The following is a 22,038-nucleotide window of genomic DNA, read 5'->3' as shown; positions in this document are numbered from 1 at the left end:
AGACACCCAACCAACTGAACCGCCCAGGCACCTTTTAATATATTTTGTAAAGATTTTATTTAGTTATTTGAGAGAGAAAGTGAGAGAGAGAAGGAGCAGGGGGAGGGGCTGTGGGGAAGGGAGAAGCAGACTCCCTGGTGACCCTGGGATCATGACCTGAAGACAGGTGCGTAACTGACTCAGCCACCCAGGCACCCCCCAAACCGTTGCTTTTTAAGAAGTCTTGAAATTGGTAGTACAAGGCTTACAACTCTGTTGATCTTTTCCAAAGTTAGTTTGATACTCTACAGAATCAACCTGTTTCTACCAAAAAACCTGCTGGGTATTTTTTTTGTTTGGAATCTATAAATCAATTTGAGGAGAACTGACATCTTGAAAAATATTGAGTCATCTGATCTACCTATGTGTTTCTCTATTTATGTCTTTTAAAATTTTAGCAACATTTTATGTTTTTCAGTATATAGATTTTGTATACCTTTTGTCAGATTTATCCCTAAAAATTTCATACTTATCATGCTAGTATAAATGGTGCTTTAAAATTTTCAGTTTTCTGTTGTTCTTGGGATATGGAAACAATTTATATTTTTATTGTACTAACTTGTTTTAAGTGAAACTTAAACACAACAAAATGGATAAACCTTCCATATGCAGCTCAAATGATTTTTTTAACTAAGATATTTTTGGGCGGAAAAGTTTTTGATTGATAGAAAGCCAGTAAGGACATTATATGTTTATAAAAAAATTATAAAAATAAAAAGAAAGGCAGTAAGGCTAGTATGAAGAGTGTTCATATACCTCACATCCCATCTCCCCTATTACTTGTGTGTATGTGTGTGTGATTTCCTTTATTATAGATCTTTTAATTTTTGTAGAGGGATTACCATGTAATACAGTAAAACACTATTCATACATCTCCTTTTACTAGGATATACTGGTCAAGTTCTCTGCTCAAAGTCTCTGTTAAAAATATTTTTTCTGTGGGAAAAGAAGATAGGCTTTGTATCCTTGTTTGCATTCACTCTGTAAAAATCAATGCCAGGGGCGCCTGGGTGGCTCAGTGGGTTAAGCCGCTGCCTTCGGCTCAGGTCATGATCTCGGGGTCCTGGGATCGAGTCCTGCATCGGGCTCTCTGCTCGGCGGGGAGCCTGCTTCCCCCTCTCTCTCTGCCTGCCTCTCTGTCTACTTGTGATCTCTCTCTGTCAAATAAATAAATAAAATCTTTAAAAAAAAAAAATCAATGCCAGATTGGCAGGTTCGTAAATACTCTCGGTAGCCGTTTTGAGGCAGCCATGTAATCTCCTGCGCAATGCTCTCTGCTAAGTTACTAAAAACAAAAAACTGGATGTAAGAAATTCTGAAAAATTTTGTGAATCAAGAAATAATACTGGTTGAGAGACTTGTAGCAAAGATTTTTATTAGGCTTCTCATAGTCTTAATAAGAATTAACTCCAGTGTTATGCTTTGGATTTATGCTCTCAAACAGTTTTCATTAATCATTAGAGCTTTTCATTTACCCCTTTGAAATAAGGTATGCATGACAGATTTTCTATGGTTGAGAAAAACAGATTTTAAGAATTAGCTATTCATGGACTGTTTTAAAAAATTAAAAGGACAGGATTTAATAGCATTGGAGTCCATCTCTTTTATTAATATATTATAAGGTATGGTACATTTGTCACAATTAATGAACCAGTATTTACAAATTATTATTAACTATAGCCTATACTTTGCTCACATTTCCCAATTTTTTTACCTAATGTCCTTTTTTTAGCTTGAGGATCTCATTGTGAATATCACATATTTAGTCATCATTTTGTTTTAGACTCCTTCTGACTAAAACAGTTTCTCATACTTTCCTTCTTTTTGGTGGTCTTGAGAGTTTTCAGTAGTATTGGTTAGATATTTTGTTCGGTGTCTTTTAGTCAGTATTTGTATAATGTTTTTCTCATGATTAGAATGGGTTATTGGTTTTTTACAAGAAGACCACAGAGGTAAAATGCCATTTTTATTATGTTGTATCAAAGGTACAACATTGTTGATGTTGGCCTTTGTCAGATTCTCCACTGTAGTTACTCTTTTGCCCACTTTTATACTGTATGCTTTGGAAAGAAAAGCAGCCACACACAAAAGGAATAAAGGGTTATGTTCCACTTCCGTGAGGTTAGAGTAGAGAAAACATAAGTTATTTTCTGTATGGGAGATTTATCTCTTCTTTCCCAGTTATTTATTTAATCTTGTATTTATATCTGCATATATTCATTTATATTTATTTTATATTTTGAGTTATAATCTAATAATTTATTTTGTTGCCCAAATTGTTCCAGCTTTAGCCATTGGGAATGCTTTCATTTGGTTCCTGTGTCCCTTCATTTGATTTTATTTTTTATATTTCTCTTATATCCTATAACCTTGCTACACTCATTTATTAGTTCTGGTAACTTTTAAAAGGGTTCTGTATGGTTTTCTGTACAGATGATCATGTCTTTTGGGAAAAAAGGCAGTTTTACTTTTCTAAATAGAATGTCTTTTATTTTTTTCTTGCCTTAGATTGCATTGGCTAGAATTTCTAATACAATGCTGAATCGAAGTGGTAAGAGCAGATGTCTTTGTCTTTGTCTTGTCTCTGTCTTAGGGATAAAGCATTTTAGTCCATCTTTTTTTTTTTTAAGATTTTATTTATTTATTTGACAGAGGGAGAGATCACAAGTAGGCAGAGAGGCAAGCAGAGAGAGAGGGGGGAAGCAGGCTCCTCACTGAGCAGGGAGCCCAATGCGGGGCTCGATCCCAGGACCCTGAGATCATGACCTGAGCCGAAGGCAGAGGCTTAACCCACTGAGCCACCCAGAAGCCCCTAGTCTTCCATCTTTAAGTATGATTTTAGCTGTAGGATTTTCATAAATGTCCTCTGTAGTTTGGAGGAAGTTCTATTCTTCTTCTTCTTTTTTTTTTTTTTTTTAAAGATTTTATTTATTTCCTTGACAGACAGTGAGAGCAGGAACACAAGCAGTGGGAGTGGGAGGGGAGAAGCAGGCTTCCTGCTGAGCAGGGAGCTGGATGTGGGGCTTAATCCTAGGATCTCGGGATCACGACCTGAGCGGAAGGCAGCTGCATAGACTGAGCCACCCAGGCACCTGAGGAAGTTTTTTTCTGTCCCTAGTTTGTTGAGAGTTATTTTTCCATGTATGGTGTTGACTTTTGTCTAGTGCTTTTTTATGTCTCTGTTTTGATCATCATGGGATTTTAGTTTTTATTTTTATTTATTTATTTTTAAATGTTTCATTTATTTTGAGAGAGAGAGAGAGCACACAAGCAAGAGAGCGTAAACTGGGGGAACAGCAGAGGCAGAGGGAGAAGCAGACTCCCCACTGAGCAGGGAGCCGGATGTGGGACTTGATCTCGGGACCCCGAGATCATGACCTGAGCCACCCAGGTGCCCTGTGATTTTACTTTTTAATATGGTGTGTAACACTGGTTGATTTTTGAGTGTTAAACCAATCTTCATACTTGGTCATGATGTACTTCTTATATATTTTTGTTAAGCTGTGAGTTATAACTTAGCTTGTGAAATATGTGTTACATTGTGACCATATTTTACTTCATTTTATTTTTTGAAGACTTACTTGAGAGAGCATGAGAGAGAGCCTGCGTGCGTGTTGTTGGGGGAGGTAGAGGTTGGGGGAGGTAGAGGGAGAGAGAGCCTGACACAGGGCTCAATCTCATAACCCTGAGATCGTGACCTGAGTAGAAATCAAGAGTCAGCTGTTTAATTGATTGAGCCACCCAGGCTCCCTGGGATCACTGTTTTAAAAGAATGAAATAGAACTGAAAATATCAGACTGTATTAAACTATTGTTCTGTGGAATTTTCATCTTTATTGTGTGTGTGTATCTGTATGTACTAGGCTGTAACAAAGTGTATTTCTTGACCTAGCTTATATCAACATTTTTCAAAATAACTAGTTCACTTTTTGATCCTGAAGATAATAAGGGATAGAGTAGGGCAAGAAAGCAAGTAGCCCCAAGAGGAGAGTGCCAGATTAAAAGAGGTATAACTGCAGTGAAAAAATGGGGTTAGATAATGGAATAAGTGAGGGAATATGGGTTTCTTTAGAAAAGCCTCATCCATTTCTCTTTTTCTTTCTTTCTTTCTTTCTTTCTTTCTTTCTTTCTTTCTTTCTTTCTTTCTTTCTAGATTTATTTATTTATTTGAGAGAGAGAGAGAACAAGCGTGAGGGGCAGACAGGGAGGGAGAAGAGAATCTCAAGCAGACTCCATGCTGAGTGCAGGGCCCCACGTGGGGCTCAGTCCCAGGGCCCTGAGGTCATGGCCTGAGCTGAAGTCAAATCGGATGCTTAACCAGTTGAGTCATCCAGGTACCCCTGTTTCTTAGTTTTGAGTGGAGTGATATGTATGTCTGCATGATGAAACCCATGGACTCTGAAAGGATGTGATTAGTTGCAGATTAATAATTTATTGTTCCCAGCCGAAGGGCTTGGTAGTCTTTCAGATTTTGGGAGGTCTCTCCAGAAACATCCTCTCTTGTATGATTTTAGTGTGGTCTTAAGGTACTTTGTTTTCTTCTAGAAATACTGTTTTGAATAAAATCAAGCAAAGGCTATTAAATTTGCTTAAATGAAGATAATTGGTTCTTATAATATCTCTTCATATACAGTGAGAATTTTATCTTTATAGGGATGCACAGTCTTGAGAAACTAGCTAGTGATGTCAATTACTAGTTCATTTCATAGGTGTGAATTCAACCCAATTTGAGAGGTTGGAGCAGTGATAGGAGAAGAATCTTTATGGTATCTTTAAGTTCTAAAGTACTGGATCTGTGTTTCTCTGTCAGTCATATTCCTTTGGTATTTGTCATCTTGGTACTAAGTGTTGTAGTTTCAAATTTCTGAAGGAAAGAATCTGATTTAACAGCCTAGATGCCTCTTCAGCTTCTATATCAATCACCTGTACCCAAAGAAGTATGTTTTAGGTATGCACTTTTCTCCTGTATATATAGCCTTTCTCTGGGAAGATGGAATCATTGGTAGCTGGGCAGCCACCGTATGAGGGGTTTGTTTATAACAAGTCAATTATATTAAATAATAACAGTATTGAAAACCAACTTATAATATGGAAGTAATTTATTTTCTGAATGGTTAAAATTAATCCTTTATCTTTAAGTCAGTGGTTCTTAATTAGCCTTTTTTGTTTCTAAAAGCCCCATTTGAAAATATATAAAATATCTTGGATGCCTTGAAGTCCATCCAGGAACTTCAGATTACTTGTGCCTACTCTAAGTTTCATAATCAAATAGTTTAACATATGTTGTTAAATTCCCTGTAAAATCTAGTTCAAGCCAGAGCATGAAATATCACAGAATAGAAATTATTATTCCTAGTTACAACTGTTATTTGAGAAAGTAATTATCAAGTAACAGAGCCAATTATTAAGTTTAGAAGAATAGTAGACACTGATGTGAATCTTTAGTAACATGTTCAATAACAGGAACCATAAACAATTTCAGGGCAAGGTGAATAATGCAAGAAATGCATATTTACTGATGAGTTTTGAAAAGAATATCCCAGGGTTTTAGTATTTGAATGCAAAAGGTGAGTGTAGAGGAAGGTAGGTAACTAGTCAGAATAGGGTTTATAACTGTGTTAAGATTCTTTTGAGCACTAAGATTTTACGATTCAACCTCCAATTAAGTGTATTTAACCTGGAGATGGTACATTTGAGACATCTGTTTCAGGTTTCTTTAGCAAATAACTATATTATTATCTTTGTTTTTATGATGTAGCTATAGAATGGATCCAATGAAAGTTAAAATAAATCATGTCTAAAACTTATAGTAACATCAGATATAAAATTTACACTTTTTGATTTATGATCTGCATACTTACTGCCTTATCAAGACCACCCCCCCTTATTTTTTTGAAAAATTTCACCACTGGTTATATCAGGTCTTTGTGTTCATATTCCTATTTGACCTCTGTGTTTTGTTTGTTTTTTTTTTAAAGATTTTATTTATTTATTTGACACAGAGGGAGAGATCACAAGTAGGCAGAGAGGCAGGCAGAGAGAGAGGAGGAAGCAGACTCCCCGCTGAGCAGAGAGCCCGATGCGGGGCTCGATCCCAGGACCCTGAGATCATGACCTGAGCCGAAGGCAGAAGCTTTAACTCACTGAGCCACCCAGGCGCCCCTGACCTGTGTTTTTGTATTAGTAATAGCTACTACTGAGTTTTCCTTTGTAGTAGGGTCAGTTCCTAGCATTTTACATATCCTAACCCAGTTATTCACCAAAACAGCCCCATGAAAGCAGGTATTGTTTTATCTCCATTTCACAGATAAGGAAACTGAGGCATAGAGAGGTTGAGTAGTAAGTTGCATTTTTATTCTTGCAGAGCTGTAATTCTTTTTTTTTTTTCCAGAGCTGTAATTCTTAACTTTTTCTGCATTTGTGGCCTGTTACCTTAAGCAAATTATAAATCTTTGATTATGGACTGATTTTGTTCTGCCATAAATGTCTACTTAGCACAGTGCTTTGCATGTAATTTAGACTCTAATAATTATGTATTGATTCTAAAATGCATAATCTAAGTCAAACGCATTCTTTCCATTTGTCTGGAAATTTTATTCCTCTAGTTAGCTATTTCTGTTGTTAATAACTGAAAAAAACTAGTAAATGTATTTTCATGTATTATGTGTAATTAGGGAAGATTTTGGATAAAATGGAAGCCCGTTTTCATATTTTAAGTATGTTTTCAAATTACTACATTGTTAAAAAGATAGTAAAAGTTAACCAATAAAATATAAACATTCACATTAAAATTTATTTCATAGGGTACTAATGTTAGAGTGAAGGGTTTGTTTATTTTAAAATATTTTAAAATAAACCCCTTTGCATGCCATAATGTACACAGTAATGAGAGAGTGTTTCTAAATTTTTAAAATAAAAAAAATCAGTAAAAGTTGTGCCCTTTTTTACATATTGTATGACTTTCTTCTGTGCTGTTGTGACTTTGATATATTCAGGTCAATCAGCTTTCTCCTTTATCCTCGTTTGAGTCTTTGTTAACAGCTACTTTGGTTTTGTATATATGTTATGCTTCATTTCTCCCACCCCTCCCTTTAATCTTAAGTTAAAAAAAAATAATTATTCAGAAGTTTAGTTTATTGCCTTAAATTTCTGCCCTATTTTTAAAAGTTTGGTTTTAAAATGATTATATAACTCTTCAGAGCTTTACATGGTTCTTTATGAAAGTGGTTTATTTCAGATAATAATTTATTCTCTTTAGAATCTGGTCCTTCTCAGTTATAATATTCAGTAGAGTAATACAATTATCTGGGGATTTCAGATGGCAATTTATTCGAAGTGCTGTAGTAACACTTGGAAAAAGTATAGGTAGAAAAGTGCCTCTTCCAACCCTTATTGCTCTTTTGTAAGTTTCCCTCCCATTTTTGCCTAGTATACACTTAAAGAAGTCTGCTTTTCCTTTATTAATTAAGTTATGAAAAATGTGGCTGAAGAATCATTATCCAGTTTCTGTTTTTGCAAGAAACATAATTATATTAGTAAATGATTGGGACACATTTGTGCAAAACTAAAATACATGTAAATTAAAGCCTAATTAACATGAATAATGGAAGATAAATAATTTGATATATACACTGTTTACCCAATGTGGGGAACAAGCTGTTTCATAGCTGTGAATGTAGGTTACCATTATATCTTCTGCTTTTTATTTAAAATAGTTTAATAGATGAGCAGTATTAATATAAGATGTTTTCCAGATTAGCTCTATAGCTTAACCATTTTGAAGTCCTATTTGGATAAGCATGAACTTTTGATATCGCTTTAGTTTAAACTATAGTCAATATGTCCATAATTTAATCGAAATTTTAAAAATGGAAGGAAAAAGAGAACTCTTATTTGGATATCTGTTTTGCACCTGGTGCTTTATATATTATCTTTAATCCTCACTAAAATTGTTTGAGGGTGATGTTATTTCCCCCATTTTATAGATGTGCAAACTGAGGCACAGAGGTACCACAGTAAGTGGCTAAACAAGAATTCAGACTTACTTGTCTGATTTTAAGGCCCATGCTCTTTGATGTTGTTGTCTCTTTGGTATGAACTAAATTAAAGGTAGAATTTCTTGTTAATGACATGAATTTTAATGTTTCTATCTTTCACTTTTACTCCTGCCAGGCCTGTCTTTTTGGGTTTTTAATGAACTTTTGTCTTTATAAAAGTGATATATGCTCCTTATTGGAATACTTAAACATATAGGAAAGTATAAAGACGAAGAAGTCTAAAGTCTTACCAACAACCATAGTTGCTATTTGACATTTTATAATACATTTTTTACATAATGGAAATCACAGTATGTAATTTTAAACCACAAATTTTCACCATAATAGAAGCATTTTCTTTATATGGTTGGCAACACAAGTACATACATACTTGATATTTATGTAGCATGATATAAATAAAGGGATTATTTCCCTTTGGACATTTAGGGGCTTTCACTTTTTTCCCTTTGTAAGTGTCACTGAGATGAACATTCTTGTACATACCTGGTTAAGATGTTGTTTTGAGTTCTTCTCCAACCCCTCCCATATGCACACACATACCCTTACATCCCTTCTTGCCCAGCACTAAGAATATATATAGTCAAATGTTGATAACTCAGATTATTCTTTGCCCATCTGTTCTTCTCTTCCTCTTCCCTTTAAATATGCTTATAGTATTTTTGAAGTATAATTAGGTTCATTTGTTTCAGTTTACTTTCAGTTTTAGGTGCTTCCCCTCTTCTCATTCTTTCTCATTTTATTTTATTTATTACATGTATAGAATATTAACATGATTTCCAATGTCAGAGCTGTTCAAGGCCAGCCCTTCTCATCTATAGTGCATCTGCTGTCTTCTAATCATGGATTTTGCTCTAGCAGTTGTCTGTCCTTACTGTAGCATCAGTAGTTGTTTTTTTTTTTTCCTGCATCATTGTCACCAACATATAAGCTTGCCTTAATGTTCTCTTGCCTTAATAAAGAAAATAAAGAAAACAAAACTTGAAAGCAACTCTCCTCCCTTACTGCTGCTTCTTCTGTAATCTCCTTTATGGTTTCTTTCACATTTCTTGTCTTCTTTGTGGTCTCTGACCATAGTCCTTGAGTCATTTGATTTCCTCTCTCCATGTTGCAACTACAAATACCATCTCTAACATTGGTGATGACCAAATTTGTATCTGCGGTTACTGAATGAGATTTGAGTATTCACCAAATTGGCATCTCTTCTTGGATATCGAAGGGGCATCTCTTAATTAAACTATTCAAATCCTAAATTCTGATCCTCAATTCCAGACTTATTTCTCCCTCTGTTTCTTTACCCTGATAAATGGTAACTCTGTCCTTCCGTTTACTCAGACTAAAAGCCTTGGAAGTCATCCTTGATGTCATTCTGTGCAATCAAATCCTGTTGGCTTTACTTTCAGAATGTATCTCGACTGTTCCTTTTTTATCACTTTTTACTCTTCCATCTTGATCCAGGGCAGCACCTTCTCTTACCTGGATTATCGCAGTAACTTTCTATATGGACTGCCTGCTTCTATGTCCTTCCTTTTTTATATAGTCTCAATGGAGCGAACCTTTGAAAATTAAAGTTTCCAGGGGCGCCTGGGTGGCTGAGTGAGTTGAGCGTCTGACCCTTGATTTCAGCTCAGGTCATGATATCAGGGTCTTGAGATAAATCCTGTGCTGGATTCCACACTCAGCATGGAGTCTACTTGAGATTCTGTCTCCCTCCAAATAAAAAAATGAATGAATCTTTAAAAATTTCCTTTTCTAGTTAAAACCATCTTTAATCACTCTTATTTTTACTCAGAGTAAAAGCCATAGTCCTCAGAGTGGTTTTAAAGGTCCCGCGTGAGCTGGCCCCATTATTTCTCTAATTTAATCTCATTTCCTTTTACTCTTGCCTTTCTGCTCACTTTCTCCAGCCAACATTGACCTTCCTGCTGTTCCTCAGATATACCAAGCAGTTTCCCACCTCACGTTTTTACCCTTCTTTTTCCTTCGCCTAGAGTATTCTTCCTCTAGATGTTTGTAATAGCTACCTCCTTCGCTTCCTTCAGATGTTTGCCCAAATGTCATCTTTTCACTGAGGGTTTTTCTGTCCATCCTTTTAAAAAATAAAAGGTTCTCTGCTTATGCCTGCTATCTTACTGTTTTGCTACACTCCTTAAGTGTACTGCTTGTCAGTGTATGTGTCTGAATAGTGAATTCTCAGTAAGTACTTAGTGAATGCTCCCTTCTAGCTCTAATAATCTGCCTTGAGGTAGTAGGCCATTCCTTTATGATTAGGAGTGAAAGGCTGTCAGGAAACATCGTAGTATTAAACCAATAATATATACTGATTGGTGGTCAGTATAATACAACCCAGCATCACAGGTCAAATATGGGTTAAATGTAAATTCTGCATTTCTCAGTTGGCATTCTGTGAGAAGATATGAATCCCGATAAAATACAGCTCAAGAAATTCTGGTGTAGAGTCAGTAGGAAGCATGAAATGAAGCATGTGTATATTTATTGATACTCTTGTTGATGTAAATAACCAGTATATTTTGTTACTTTAATAATTAGTTTCAAAAAAGGTAAAAGACTGACTGATAACTCTTGTTAACTGGTAGTTAATTTTGTCAGTAGTTTTACTTTTGAAAAAAGTACTTACGGGGTGCCTGGGTGGCTCAGTGGGTTAAGCCTCTGCCTTTGGCTCAGGTCATGATCTCAGGGTCCTAGGATCGAGCCCCGCATTGGGCTCTCTGCTCAGCAGGGAGCCTGCTTCCCTCTCTCTCTCTCTCTCTGCCTGCCTTTCTGCCTTCTTGTGATCTGTCTCTCTGTCAAATAAATAAAATCCTTTAAAAAAAAAAAAAAGTTCTTCCTGGGCAAAGTTAGAAGTTTTTCTTTTTTTTTCTTTAATGGTCGTTTTATTTATTTATAGTTTTCATTTGAACAGTTTTTATTTAAAGTTGTATATAATGTTACTTTATTCCTGCATCTTCTCAGTTGTTTCTTCCTTATATTTGCCCCTTCCTTTCTTACTTGGCAAGTTTTGGGTTTATATTCAAGGATCTTTTTGTAGCTTTCATCCACTTTTGGTCCAGTGATAACCACCTTGCTAGGGTGAATGGCCATATGGACAGTTGTGCTATTTGCTTTCTCTCACTTTACTCATTTGGTGTAGATGGTGTATTTCTTCCCATAAGCCTGCACTACTTTGCCAATCTGCTGACCTTTACAGTGTTCTTGCCCAATCTGTACTTCATTCTCCTTTTTGATGGGCATGGATTGACCATTGTACTTCTGTCTCAGCTCTTTGGAAAGAGGGGAAGAAGACATAATCTTCCTGTGAATGTGGGAAGGTGCATTGAAATGCCTTTTATGGTTCTTGCTCCAGTGAGAAGTCAAAAAGGGATTGAACTTCATTTTGGCCGCTGTTCCCTTCTGCAAAAGGGAACAACTAGGGTTGTTGTAAGGATCAAATAAACTGATGTAATTGGAAGTACTTTAATGTGTATGCATAATTTATTATTATTACTGTTATTGTCTCTACTAGAGACAATATCTATCTGTCACTCTCTATCACTTGCCCAATTAGTGATATTGGGCAAGTTAAGTTAGTTTCTCATTATGTTTGCTTACCAAAACAGTGGGAATAAAAATAGTATTGACCTTAAAGGTTTATCATAGTAATTCGATAAAGTAGTAATGCTTGCATACAAAGAACCTGGTACACAATAAGCCCTTGGAAAATGTCCAGTATTGTTTTAACTATTACTGTTATTTCTAGTCTTTTTTCTTAAGTTTAAGAATTTTAATTTTTCATTCACCATAGAGAATCTGTGTTCTTTAATTAGAATTTAGGATTTAGTCTCTTATGTGATTTTTGACACTTTCACTAAACACTTTATACTTCATTTATCTTAACTCTTATAGAAAAGAATAAATGGCATTTGTACATCCAATTCAGGATTATAAGTAATTGGTATTTTTAAATCTCATGTAGAAAACACCAAGATTGGCTGTCAAGTAGAGTTGCATAACCCCCTTCCTCAGAGACCTTTTAGAAAAAAAGATTTGTGTACTCTCATTTATTCTTGAATGATCTGGGTCAGTTTCTGAAGCTGGGAATCTCTGGGTGATTCTAAAAGGAGTACTAATATCCTTTGATATTGTTCTTGGGATGATGAATGGGTAGCAGCTGCAATTGCTACTTCTAAAGGGTCCCCTTTCCCTTAACTTTCCTGGTAGGTTGGTTAGTAAATAGAAATATCCCTTTTTGTGATGTGGTCTTTAGCAAAATGAACAAAACATGGTTATGGGATGGTCTTATCCTCACTACCTTGCATAGTACCTGGAAGAAACTGGATGTTACTTAAATATTCATAAATTTGAAAGGCAATAAGAACCAGAGTTTTATGTATGTGGGAATATGATATTCAAATATATGCTAAAAACACTATAGGCTTTATGTAAGAGTGCTATAGATAAGAGAAACCAAAACAATAATAACAAAACCTCATTGAAAAACATGGATTAAAATAGAGCCTGAAGTTTTGTGTTTCTTTGTGCTGCTATTATATTTTTAATGCTCTGTATATTTGCAAGAATGGGGTACAGTAACTGACACTAAAATGAATGTCAATATTTATTCTCTTTCAGATTTACTAAAAATTTATCTCCTGACAAGATAAATCTAAGTACCCTCAAAGGAGAAGGTGAACTGAAGAATTTGGAGTTGGATGAAGAGGTGCTCCAGAATATGTTGGATTTGCCGACATGGCTTGCTATCAACAAAGTTTTTTGTAATAAAGCATCTATTAGGGTAAGACTTTGATATCTGTGGAAAGAAAGCATTTTCTATTTTCATTTTTTATTTCATTTCTATCGCTTAAAATATTTTGTTTTAGATGGTTCTGTAAAAAGGCATTTGCATTAATATAATTTAAGAAGACAGATACCTATGTCTAGGTAATTGCATGAATGTGTGCTGGATAAATTTAATTGAAGTCCTATGTTAATATATTATCAATTTATAGTTTAATTTTTGTTTAAGGTTTAGTCTTAACATTAAAATAAAATATTGGTAGTTAATAAGATAATTGGTTAAATTTGATGTATATTCAAAGATACTTTTTCTTAGGATTTATTGTTAATAGGGATAGTTTAAATCTGTAGTAAGGAAACATGATTTCAAATAAAGATATGAAACCATAAATCCTTATCTTATTCTGTACATTATACTTTTATTTGAAATTTTATTTCTTTTCCTCATTTGTTTCTTCCTCAAAGATTCTTATTTTTTATTATTATTCCTTATTAAAATTTATTCCTGCATACCTTTGACTCTAATCATTTGTCATATCACTTCTTACTCTTAAAGACCAGTGTTTTTGAGAGTCTTCTCAGTAGAAGTAACTGCATGAATAATCTGTTTCATAAAATTAAAATTGGACTCCAAAGGAAAGAGTATGGGAAGCTTCCTATATTGTTCAATGGTCACCTTTAACCCGAATGTCTATAAAGATGTGACTTTTTAGTGTATGTTTGAACATTATTTTTTTATATTGCCTACATTTTACATACATTTTACGTGTGTGGCCTCACCTTTGTATCTATAAAAAGATTTGTCAGAATTTTATTTTATTAAAAAAAATTTTTTTTAAGACTTTATTTTTAAGTAATATACATACCCAACATGGGGCTTGCACTCATTACCCTGAGATCAAGAGTCATATGTTCTTCTAAGATGGAGCCAGCCAGGTGCCCCATGGTCAGAATTTTAGAATTTAAAAAACCGTTCAATAAATATAAGACTGGTTATGCTCTGCTGGGAAATCTTAGTTTAAATTACAAAGTTAAGGGGCTCCTGGCTGGCTCAGTCAGAAGAGCATGTGACTTTTAATCTTAGGGTTGTGACTTCAAGCCACAGGTCAGGCATGGAGCCTACTAAAATTAAATCAATCAACCATGAAGTTAAATTGTGTTTTAAGGTCTGGGGAAAAAGAAACTTATGAGGGCCTAAAATTCTTATTTTAAAAGATGACTAAGAAAATATGATTAGTAGTCTTTTCTTATACAAAATAGGTACATCTGATTTTAAGAGTCTAAATGAGTTGCTCAATTAATTACTTAGCAATTTGAGAAAAAGTCAGCTGATAAAATTTGGTATGTCTGTCACTATATTTAGAGAGCATCTGTGTTGACTGCTGTTTTAAATTATCTTTTAATGATTGATTTTAAAGAAAAATAATTTTGTTTGTTTGTTTTTTTTGTAGATTCCATGGACAAAATTGAAAACACATCCCATCTGTTTGGTGAGTTCTGACTCGCCTCAAATAAACATTTATATATGGATATGATCTAACTGCTCTGCTAGTATTAATCTTTTGTTTCATAGAAACAGAATATTCTGGCTTTTCTACAAATTGGCTTTCGTTTTATTTGGATGGTACTTAGTTTTCTCAAACCCTTAATTGAGAAGTTTAAACTTTAAAATGGGAGGGTCTTGTATTGTGTTCTAAGTTGGTATATTTTTATTGTGTCACTTAGCTGTTTATTGACATATTATGACAGTTTTAGTAACATTTAATTCAAACTTTCTGTGTTTCTGATTTTATTGATCTACTAAATTAAATAATATGGACCTGAATATACTTTCCTTTTTTTAAGAGTTTATTATTTATTTATTTGAGACTGAGTGCGCACGCACACACGCGTACACACACACACACACACACGTACACAGAGGAGTGTGGTGCGGGGAGGCAGTATGAGGGGGATAAGCAGACTCCCCACTGAGCAGGGAGCCCAGGTGGCTGATCACAGGACCCTGGGATCGTGACCTGAGGCAAAGGCAGATGCTTAACTGACTGAGCCACCTAGGTATCCCAGTATTTCCTTTTTTAAGGAAAATTGAAGAAAGATTGGTCATTTGGTCATTTTATTGATTCATTCATTCCACAGATATTTATTGAGCACCTTCCCTGTGCTCTGAGGGAACTTGATATTTTTATAGAAGAGACCAGTAACAAGTAAATGACAATTTCAGATAATAAATGCTTTTTTAAAATAGAGAATAAAGAACATTAGTGTTAGTGATGACTACTAAGGACATTTGATCTTCAAAACTGTTACCTTGAAAGAAATTTTTTTCATTATGGCAGTGCTTATTTTTTCATATTTCTTGCATATTTCATATTTTTCATTGTTGTTTGTCTTAAATCTCAAGTCTTAGATTGGGATAAGCTTTTACAGCTGCTTAAATCCCATTCATTAATATAATATCTCATTTAGCAATTAATAATATCATACATTTTGGGACTAGAGATTGAGTTTCTATAAAATCTGATTTCAGCAGCATAAGGCTACTTGTAATTTTTTTTGTTTCATATTCTTATATACGCACAGCTTTTTCATCAGATAGTAAGTGCCTTGAGAAAGGACTGAGCACAGTTTCTGTTTTGGTATTTGTCTTTTTAGACTTTTAGAGAGATTTAAAATGATTCTGCTTACTTAACTGTTTATGTTGTTCCTAAAGAAATGAAAGAGAAAGTAGTGTTACATATTTTCATAAAATACCTAATTTTTTACATTTTTAATCTATTTTTATTAGTCCCTGGATAAAGTAATAATGGAAATGAGTACATGTGAAGAACCACGAAACCCTAATGGCCCGTCACCAATTGCAACTGCTTCAGGACAAAGGTAAGCTATTTCCATTAATCTGCATGACTTGCAAAGGGAGTTCTTTTCTGTAGTCAGCTCTGTGATCTGTAGTAATGGAACATAAAATAAAATTTCCTAACCTCAGACAGTTTCTATTTCAGTCCTCTGTTCCCATCAGACATTTTGCAGTTTTGGTATTTTGTTGCCAGAGTAGTAGAATTGATTTTTAGCCTCTTTTATTCATCTTGCTTTCCTTGATATTAAATAGTAATGATGAATCAAAAGCATTTTATAAATCACATAGTCTCTTAATTTCTGAAGTTTCTTTGTCTATCATTTATTCTATGCATCAGTGGAAAGACTCTGAAGGGTTAAGTTGATGCCTTAAAAAATTATAGGCCTTTTGGGTTATCCTAAAATTCATTAAATATAGAATGTTCACACTTCATACACATTGGATTTTGATAGATAAAAATCAAATGCTAATAAAGTAGAAGCATGGGAGCTATTTTGCAAAGTTTTCTTGAGAAGTTAGATCTTAAAAAAATTGATCCTTTTTTTTGAAGATTTTATTTATTTATTTGAGGGAGCCAACGTGAGGGCACAAGCAGGGGGAGGAGCAGAGGAGCAAGCAGCCTCCCTGCTAAGTAGGAAGCCTGATGCAGCGCTGCATCCCAGGACTCCACGATCATGACCTGAGGTGAAGTCAGACGCTTAACCAACTGAGCCAACTAGGTGCCCCTTAAAAAAATAGATCTTTAGAAAATTACCTGTTTATTACTGGGTCTCATATCACCAATTTGGGTCTCATATCATTTCCTTAAGGCAGGATTTCTGTACTGATTTTTGTCTGTGTACCTATTCATGTAAAATGTTCATATAGATTTAATGTGATCAGTGCCTTCTCAAGTTGTAGACATGGCAGCCCTGAACATTTTATAGTATTCTGGGTGCTGTGTCAAACCAATGATAAAACTCTTCTTTGGAGTGAATGTACACAGGGTTCCTGGCTGGCTCAGTTGATAGAGCATGTGACTGTTGATCTTAGGGTTGTAAGTTAGGGCCCCATGTTGGGTGTAGAGATTACTTAAAAATAAGATCTTTAAAACAATAAAAAGAATGAATGTACACATTGGATACACAGACACACATGCACTCGCACACTTTTACCTTCCTCTTTCACCAAGGTTGAACTACCTTTACATTAGTGCTTTCTGTGAGAATACCTACAGCCTGATCATTAGTGCCCCACATAGGAATCTGATGATGGTCCATCAAACCACTGCTAGGAGTTGACTGAAGGCCAGATTTATCAGCTGTATAGTTTATATTTGGCCTACAGGTGATAGTGACTGGGGAACATTGACTTCTTTGCAGTTTATCCATCAGCCAGCAATTTGAGATTTTAAAGTTTAAATTATAATTTCATGTGTGATAAGAGTAGATTGAGGCAATTGGTCAAGTTGGGTAGAGTCAAAAAAGTAGAAAAAGTGTAGGTGTTTATAAGATTATTGAAAGTAGAAAAGAAGATTAGGAAAATTGGTATTATTGTTGATAATGTTCTTCCTAACTCACGTTTTTATAGTATCAATAAGTTTTATAATTTTGGCTTCGTAATCATATGATGATAATCCTTATGTTTTTATGTATGGCCGTATGGTTAATCTGTTCCCACAGTTTCCAGACTTGCCTGTTTATAGCAATCACTTAGGGTGCTTATTAAATCTATATTCTTTTAGGTTCCTTTTTTTGAAATTATGATTCTCGAAATCTAAAATAGTTACCAAGAATGTAATTATGTATTTTAAAAAATTCATTATACTTACACAACTTGGAGAAACACTGATCTATTTTATTTTGTCTCTACAAGATTAAAATACAGGGAAATTAATACTTAACAAGCTGGCCTTACCTTCTTCAGTGCAGGACCTATCAGTTGATTATGTTCCCATAGATTAATGATCTAATAAATTTGTAAGTTCAGAAATTTGATTTTATCACTTCATATGGAGATCTACACCTATGTGAAGATAAATCAAACTTAGAAGAGACTTGTTTGAAAACTGGAATTTCACTTTTTTAATTTATAATGAATGACATAGCTGGAAACTTGTAGACTTTAGTCATTGCTTCAGGCTTCACCCCTCTGGCGGTAAATCCTCCAATACAACTGTAACACTTTTTAATGCACAAGTTAGAACAGATGGGGTTGGATATTCCAAGGGGCATTGCCAGATAATTATTATAGAATAATATATTCTTTCCAACTCCAAGAATATTTCTAGCCAAGTGACCAAGTATTTGTCCTTGGGACTAAAGGAGGTTCTCCCTAGGATGCTAATGAGTTCCTCCTCTTTAGGTCTCAATAATACTGTGAATAATAGTTATATTTCGTAAAGTATCATGAGTGAAGAGATGGGCTTTTTGGTTCATAAGCATTATTTCATGCAACCAACATGTAATATGCAAAGTAGTACCTGATTTAAAAGGTCATCTGAGGATAGGAAGTTTAGGTAATTTATTCAGTAAGATAGTAAATCAAGAAGCTTAGCATCAGGTCTAGGAGAGGGATGTACATGATCAATAAAAATGATGAGTTCATTTTTATACATGTTGGCTTTGAAATGTATGGGAGACAACCCAGTGTAAATTCTGGTAGATATTTGAATTTTAACACTTAGAAGTTCTAGGGAGAGATCTGGATAGAGATAGATTTAGGAATAATGGTTGTAGTGATAATAATTGAAGTAATGTGTCAGTTGGACAAGCTTTCACTACCCTTTCTGCCAAAATATATTGAAAGTCTATATTCCAATCATACTGTACTAATTATTCTCAAAATGTTGCCTCTACTTTCCCACTTCACTGAGCCTTTGCTTGTACTTTTCCCTAGTAGAAGATTTCCCTTCTTACCATCACTCCCTGTAGGAAATGTAGTTTTCTTTCCTGGATAGATTTCCCTAGTTATGAACAGTTTCTTCCTCTACCAAATGTAGTGATGATTCCTTTTTTAAAGCACTTAATTACAAATTGCCTAATGTTTCAGTTCATAGGGTATATGTGTTTTTCTTCCCCAAGTAACTTGCGAGCCCTGGAATACCACACTATTTTGGTTTTCTTTATGTCCCAGCATTGTGGACATGATAGATGCTCAGTAAATATTTGCTGAATTGGATTAGAAAATGTAAACTTTTTCAGACTTTATTTCTGAATTTGAGATTATATTGTAGTTACAGTCTGTAACCTTCTTTGTGTCAGGGACTTGGCTCTCTTACTTACTTTATAGATTCCAGTTGTTTGAACTTCTGGCAACTTGAGAGTAGGCAGTTTTGGATAGTGATTACAATAACCTAATTTGAAGAGGAACCTTTTGGGGGGCCTGGGTCACTCAGTTGGTTAAGTGTCAAACTGTTGATTTCCGCTTGGGTCATGATCTCAGGGTCATAAGCTGGAACCCTGCATCGGTCTCCTTGCTGGGTGTGGCACCTGCTTAAGATTCTCTCTCCCTCTGCCCTTCCTCTGCTCATGCACATGTGCCTTCTCTCTCTCTGAAAAGAAAAATAATAATAAAATAAAGAGTAATCTTCACTCACCTATCAAAATGGCCACAATCAAAACCACAAGGAACAAATGTTAACAAGGATTTGGGGGGAAACATGCACTGTTGGTGGGAATGCAAACTGGTGCAGCCACTGTGGAACACAGTATGGAGGTTCCTCAACAGATTAGAAATAAAACTACCCCCATGATCCAGTAATTTCACTACTGAATACAACAACATTGGATACTATTGAATTGCATCAAATAATGCAACAACACTAATTAGAAAAGATACACGCACCCCTATGCTTATTGTGGCATTATTGATAATAGCCAAGATATGGGAGCAGCCCAAGTATCCATCGATTGATGAACGCATAAAGAAAAAGTGCTTTATAGCTACAATGCAATATTATTCAGCCATAAAAAAATAATGAAATCCTGCCATTTGGAACAGCATGGATGGATCTAGAGCTTATACTGCTTATCAAGATAAGTCAATCAGAGAAAGACAAGTACCATATGATTTTGGAATTTAATAAACAAAACAAATGAGCAAAGGGGAAAAAAAGAAACAAACCAAGAAACAAACTCTTTTAAGTATAGAGAATGAACCAATGGGTACCAGAGGGGAGAGGTGAGTAAAATAGATGATGGAGATTAAAGAGTACACTTAAGATGACCACTGAATAGTGTGTAGAATTGTTAGATCACTGTTGCACACCTGAAAGTAATATATTACTGCATATTAACTATACTGGAGATGAAATTAAAACTTATCAAAAAGAGAGAAACCTTAAATTTTAAAAATCTTTTATCGGGCGCCTGGGTGGCTCAGTGGATTAAAGCCTCTGCCTTCTGCTCAGGTCATGGTCTCAGGGTCCTGGGATCAAGCCCAGCATCAGGCTCTCTGCTCAACAGGGAGCCTTCTTCCCCCTCTGTCTCTGCCTGCCTCTCTGCCTACTTGTGATCTCTGTCTGTCAAATAAATAAATAAAATCTTTAAAAAAAAAATCTTTTATCATTTTGAGAAGAACATTTTTATAATTTATATCTAATCAGCCTAGATTATTGTTTTAACCAAAAAATTTTTACATAAAAATGAATAATATAGGGGCGCCTGGGTGGCTCAGTGGGTTAAAGTCTCTGCCTTCTGCTCAGGTCATGATCTCAGAGTCCTGGGATCGAGCCCCACATCGGGCTCTCTGCTCAGCGGGGAGCCTGCTTCCTCCCCTCTCTCTGCCAGCCTCTCTGCCTACTTGTGGTCTTTGTCTGTCAAATAAATAAATAAAATCTTTAAAAAAAAATGAATAATATAATGGTCAGTTTGTGCACTTGTGTGTGAATATTGACAGATAACTTTTTAATGATTTATTTTGGCTTTAGTGCATTATATTTTGTTTTGCTTTGTTTTTCCAGTGAATATGGCTTTGCTGAAAAAGTAGTTGAGGGAATTACTGTTTCTGTAAATTCCATTGTTATCCGCATTGGGGCAAAAGCTTTCAATGCATCCTTTGAACTTTCCCAGCTAAGGATCTATAGTGTAAATGCAAACTGGGAACATGGAGATTTAAGATTTACTCGTATTCAAGATCCACAGAGAGGAGAGGTAAACGTTTTTTTTCATTCTTTGTTTAAAAAATGTTTTAGTCACTGATAAATAAAAGAGGACATTTAAAAATAATTACTTCATACATATAGTTACCTAGATTCACATACTTCATTTACTCTGACCTTTTAACTATCCCTTTCTCTTAGTTATTTAATTAAAAATGTGCATATTTTAGTGTTTTTTCTATAATCTTTCCATTTATAGTTAATGAACCCCATTTTTTAATGAACCCCATTTTAACTTCTCAGCTACTCAGAATTGAATTTTAAATATACAAAACTAAAATGTTACTTACATTTTTCTTGTTCACAAGATTCAAATGCTTTTTGTACTTTATATCAAAATTTAAAAAGTACTAACAGCTTTATGAATAATGAATATAATTGAAGGTCGTAACTATACAGTTTGTTTTAACTATACGATTTAAAGTAAAAGCATTGTGAATATAGCAAGAGTGTCATAAAATTGGTAAAGACATAAAATTTTATTTATCTTATTTGTTTAGCCTTTTTGTTGTTTTTATAAATCTACATGTCTCTCATTCTGTTTTGCCTGAGTAACTGAAGCTAATCTCTTTGTTCTCCTTAGGTTTTGACATTTAAAGAAATAAATTGGCAGATGATTCGAATAGAGGCAGATGCTACTCAAAGTTCACATCTTGAAATTATGTGTGCTCCCGTTCGATTAATAACCAACCAGTCAAAAATCAGAGTCACACTTAAAAGAAGAGTAAGTCATCAGGGTTATCTTTTCAGTTCATGTGGTAACTAATGGAATTGAGAGGAAAATTTAAATAATTTTCAGTTGAAACATTGGAATATTAAAACAAAGCAAAATAAAAGGAAATATAGTTCCTCCAGCAGTATTTGAAGAAACCTAGTGTAATGATAACATTTTTCAGTTTTCTAGATTTAATATTTAGATTTTTACTTTTGATAAATTTAATAGATTCTCCATTGCCAAATATTTCCGAACATTATCTGTCTTATAATTTCATTCTTCTTTTGAGTCTTACTTAGGAGTATGTAGACAGCAAAACCTCCATTATCAGAAGCCAAAACTACTAGCTTTTAGAAGGTTATTAAGATATGAATGGTAATTTAAATAAATAGGGAAGATAGTTACTTAAAGACATCAGAATGTGAGAGTTCACCATAGAT

At 34.6% G+C, this 22,038-nt stretch overlaps 1 protein-coding gene and 1 pseudogene across 1 annotated transcript in view; one reads left to right on the top strand and one right to left on the bottom strand.

The window, feature by feature from the left end:
- Positions 1-11,045: 11,045 nt before the first annotated feature.
- LOC116877516 lies at positions 11,046-11,485 on the bottom strand (annotated as a pseudogene).
- Positions 11,486-12,716: 1,231 nt separating this feature from the next.
- Positions 12,717-22,038, top strand: part of UHRF1BP1L (UHRF1 binding protein 1 like) — a gene marked incomplete at its 5' end in the record, with an annotated part of 70,767 nt that continues 61,445 nt past the window's right edge. The window contains 5 exon segments of the mRNA XM_032874157.1: positions 12,717-12,884; positions 14,338-14,376; positions 15,675-15,766; positions 20,686-20,875; positions 21,467-21,607. Coding sequence (XP_032730048.1) covers positions 12,717-12,884; positions 14,338-14,376; positions 15,675-15,766; positions 20,686-20,875; positions 21,467-21,607 — 630 coding nt within the window.

The sequence above is a fragment of the Lontra canadensis genome, unplaced genomic scaffold (genome assembly GCF_010015895.1).
Source record: "Lontra canadensis isolate GAN:19392208 unplaced genomic scaffold, GSC_riverotter_1.0 scaffold52, whole genome shotgun sequence".
NCBI lineage: Eukaryota > Metazoa > Chordata > Mammalia > Carnivora > Mustelidae > Lontra > Lontra canadensis.
This window is presented reverse-complemented; position numbering and strand designations above follow the sequence as displayed.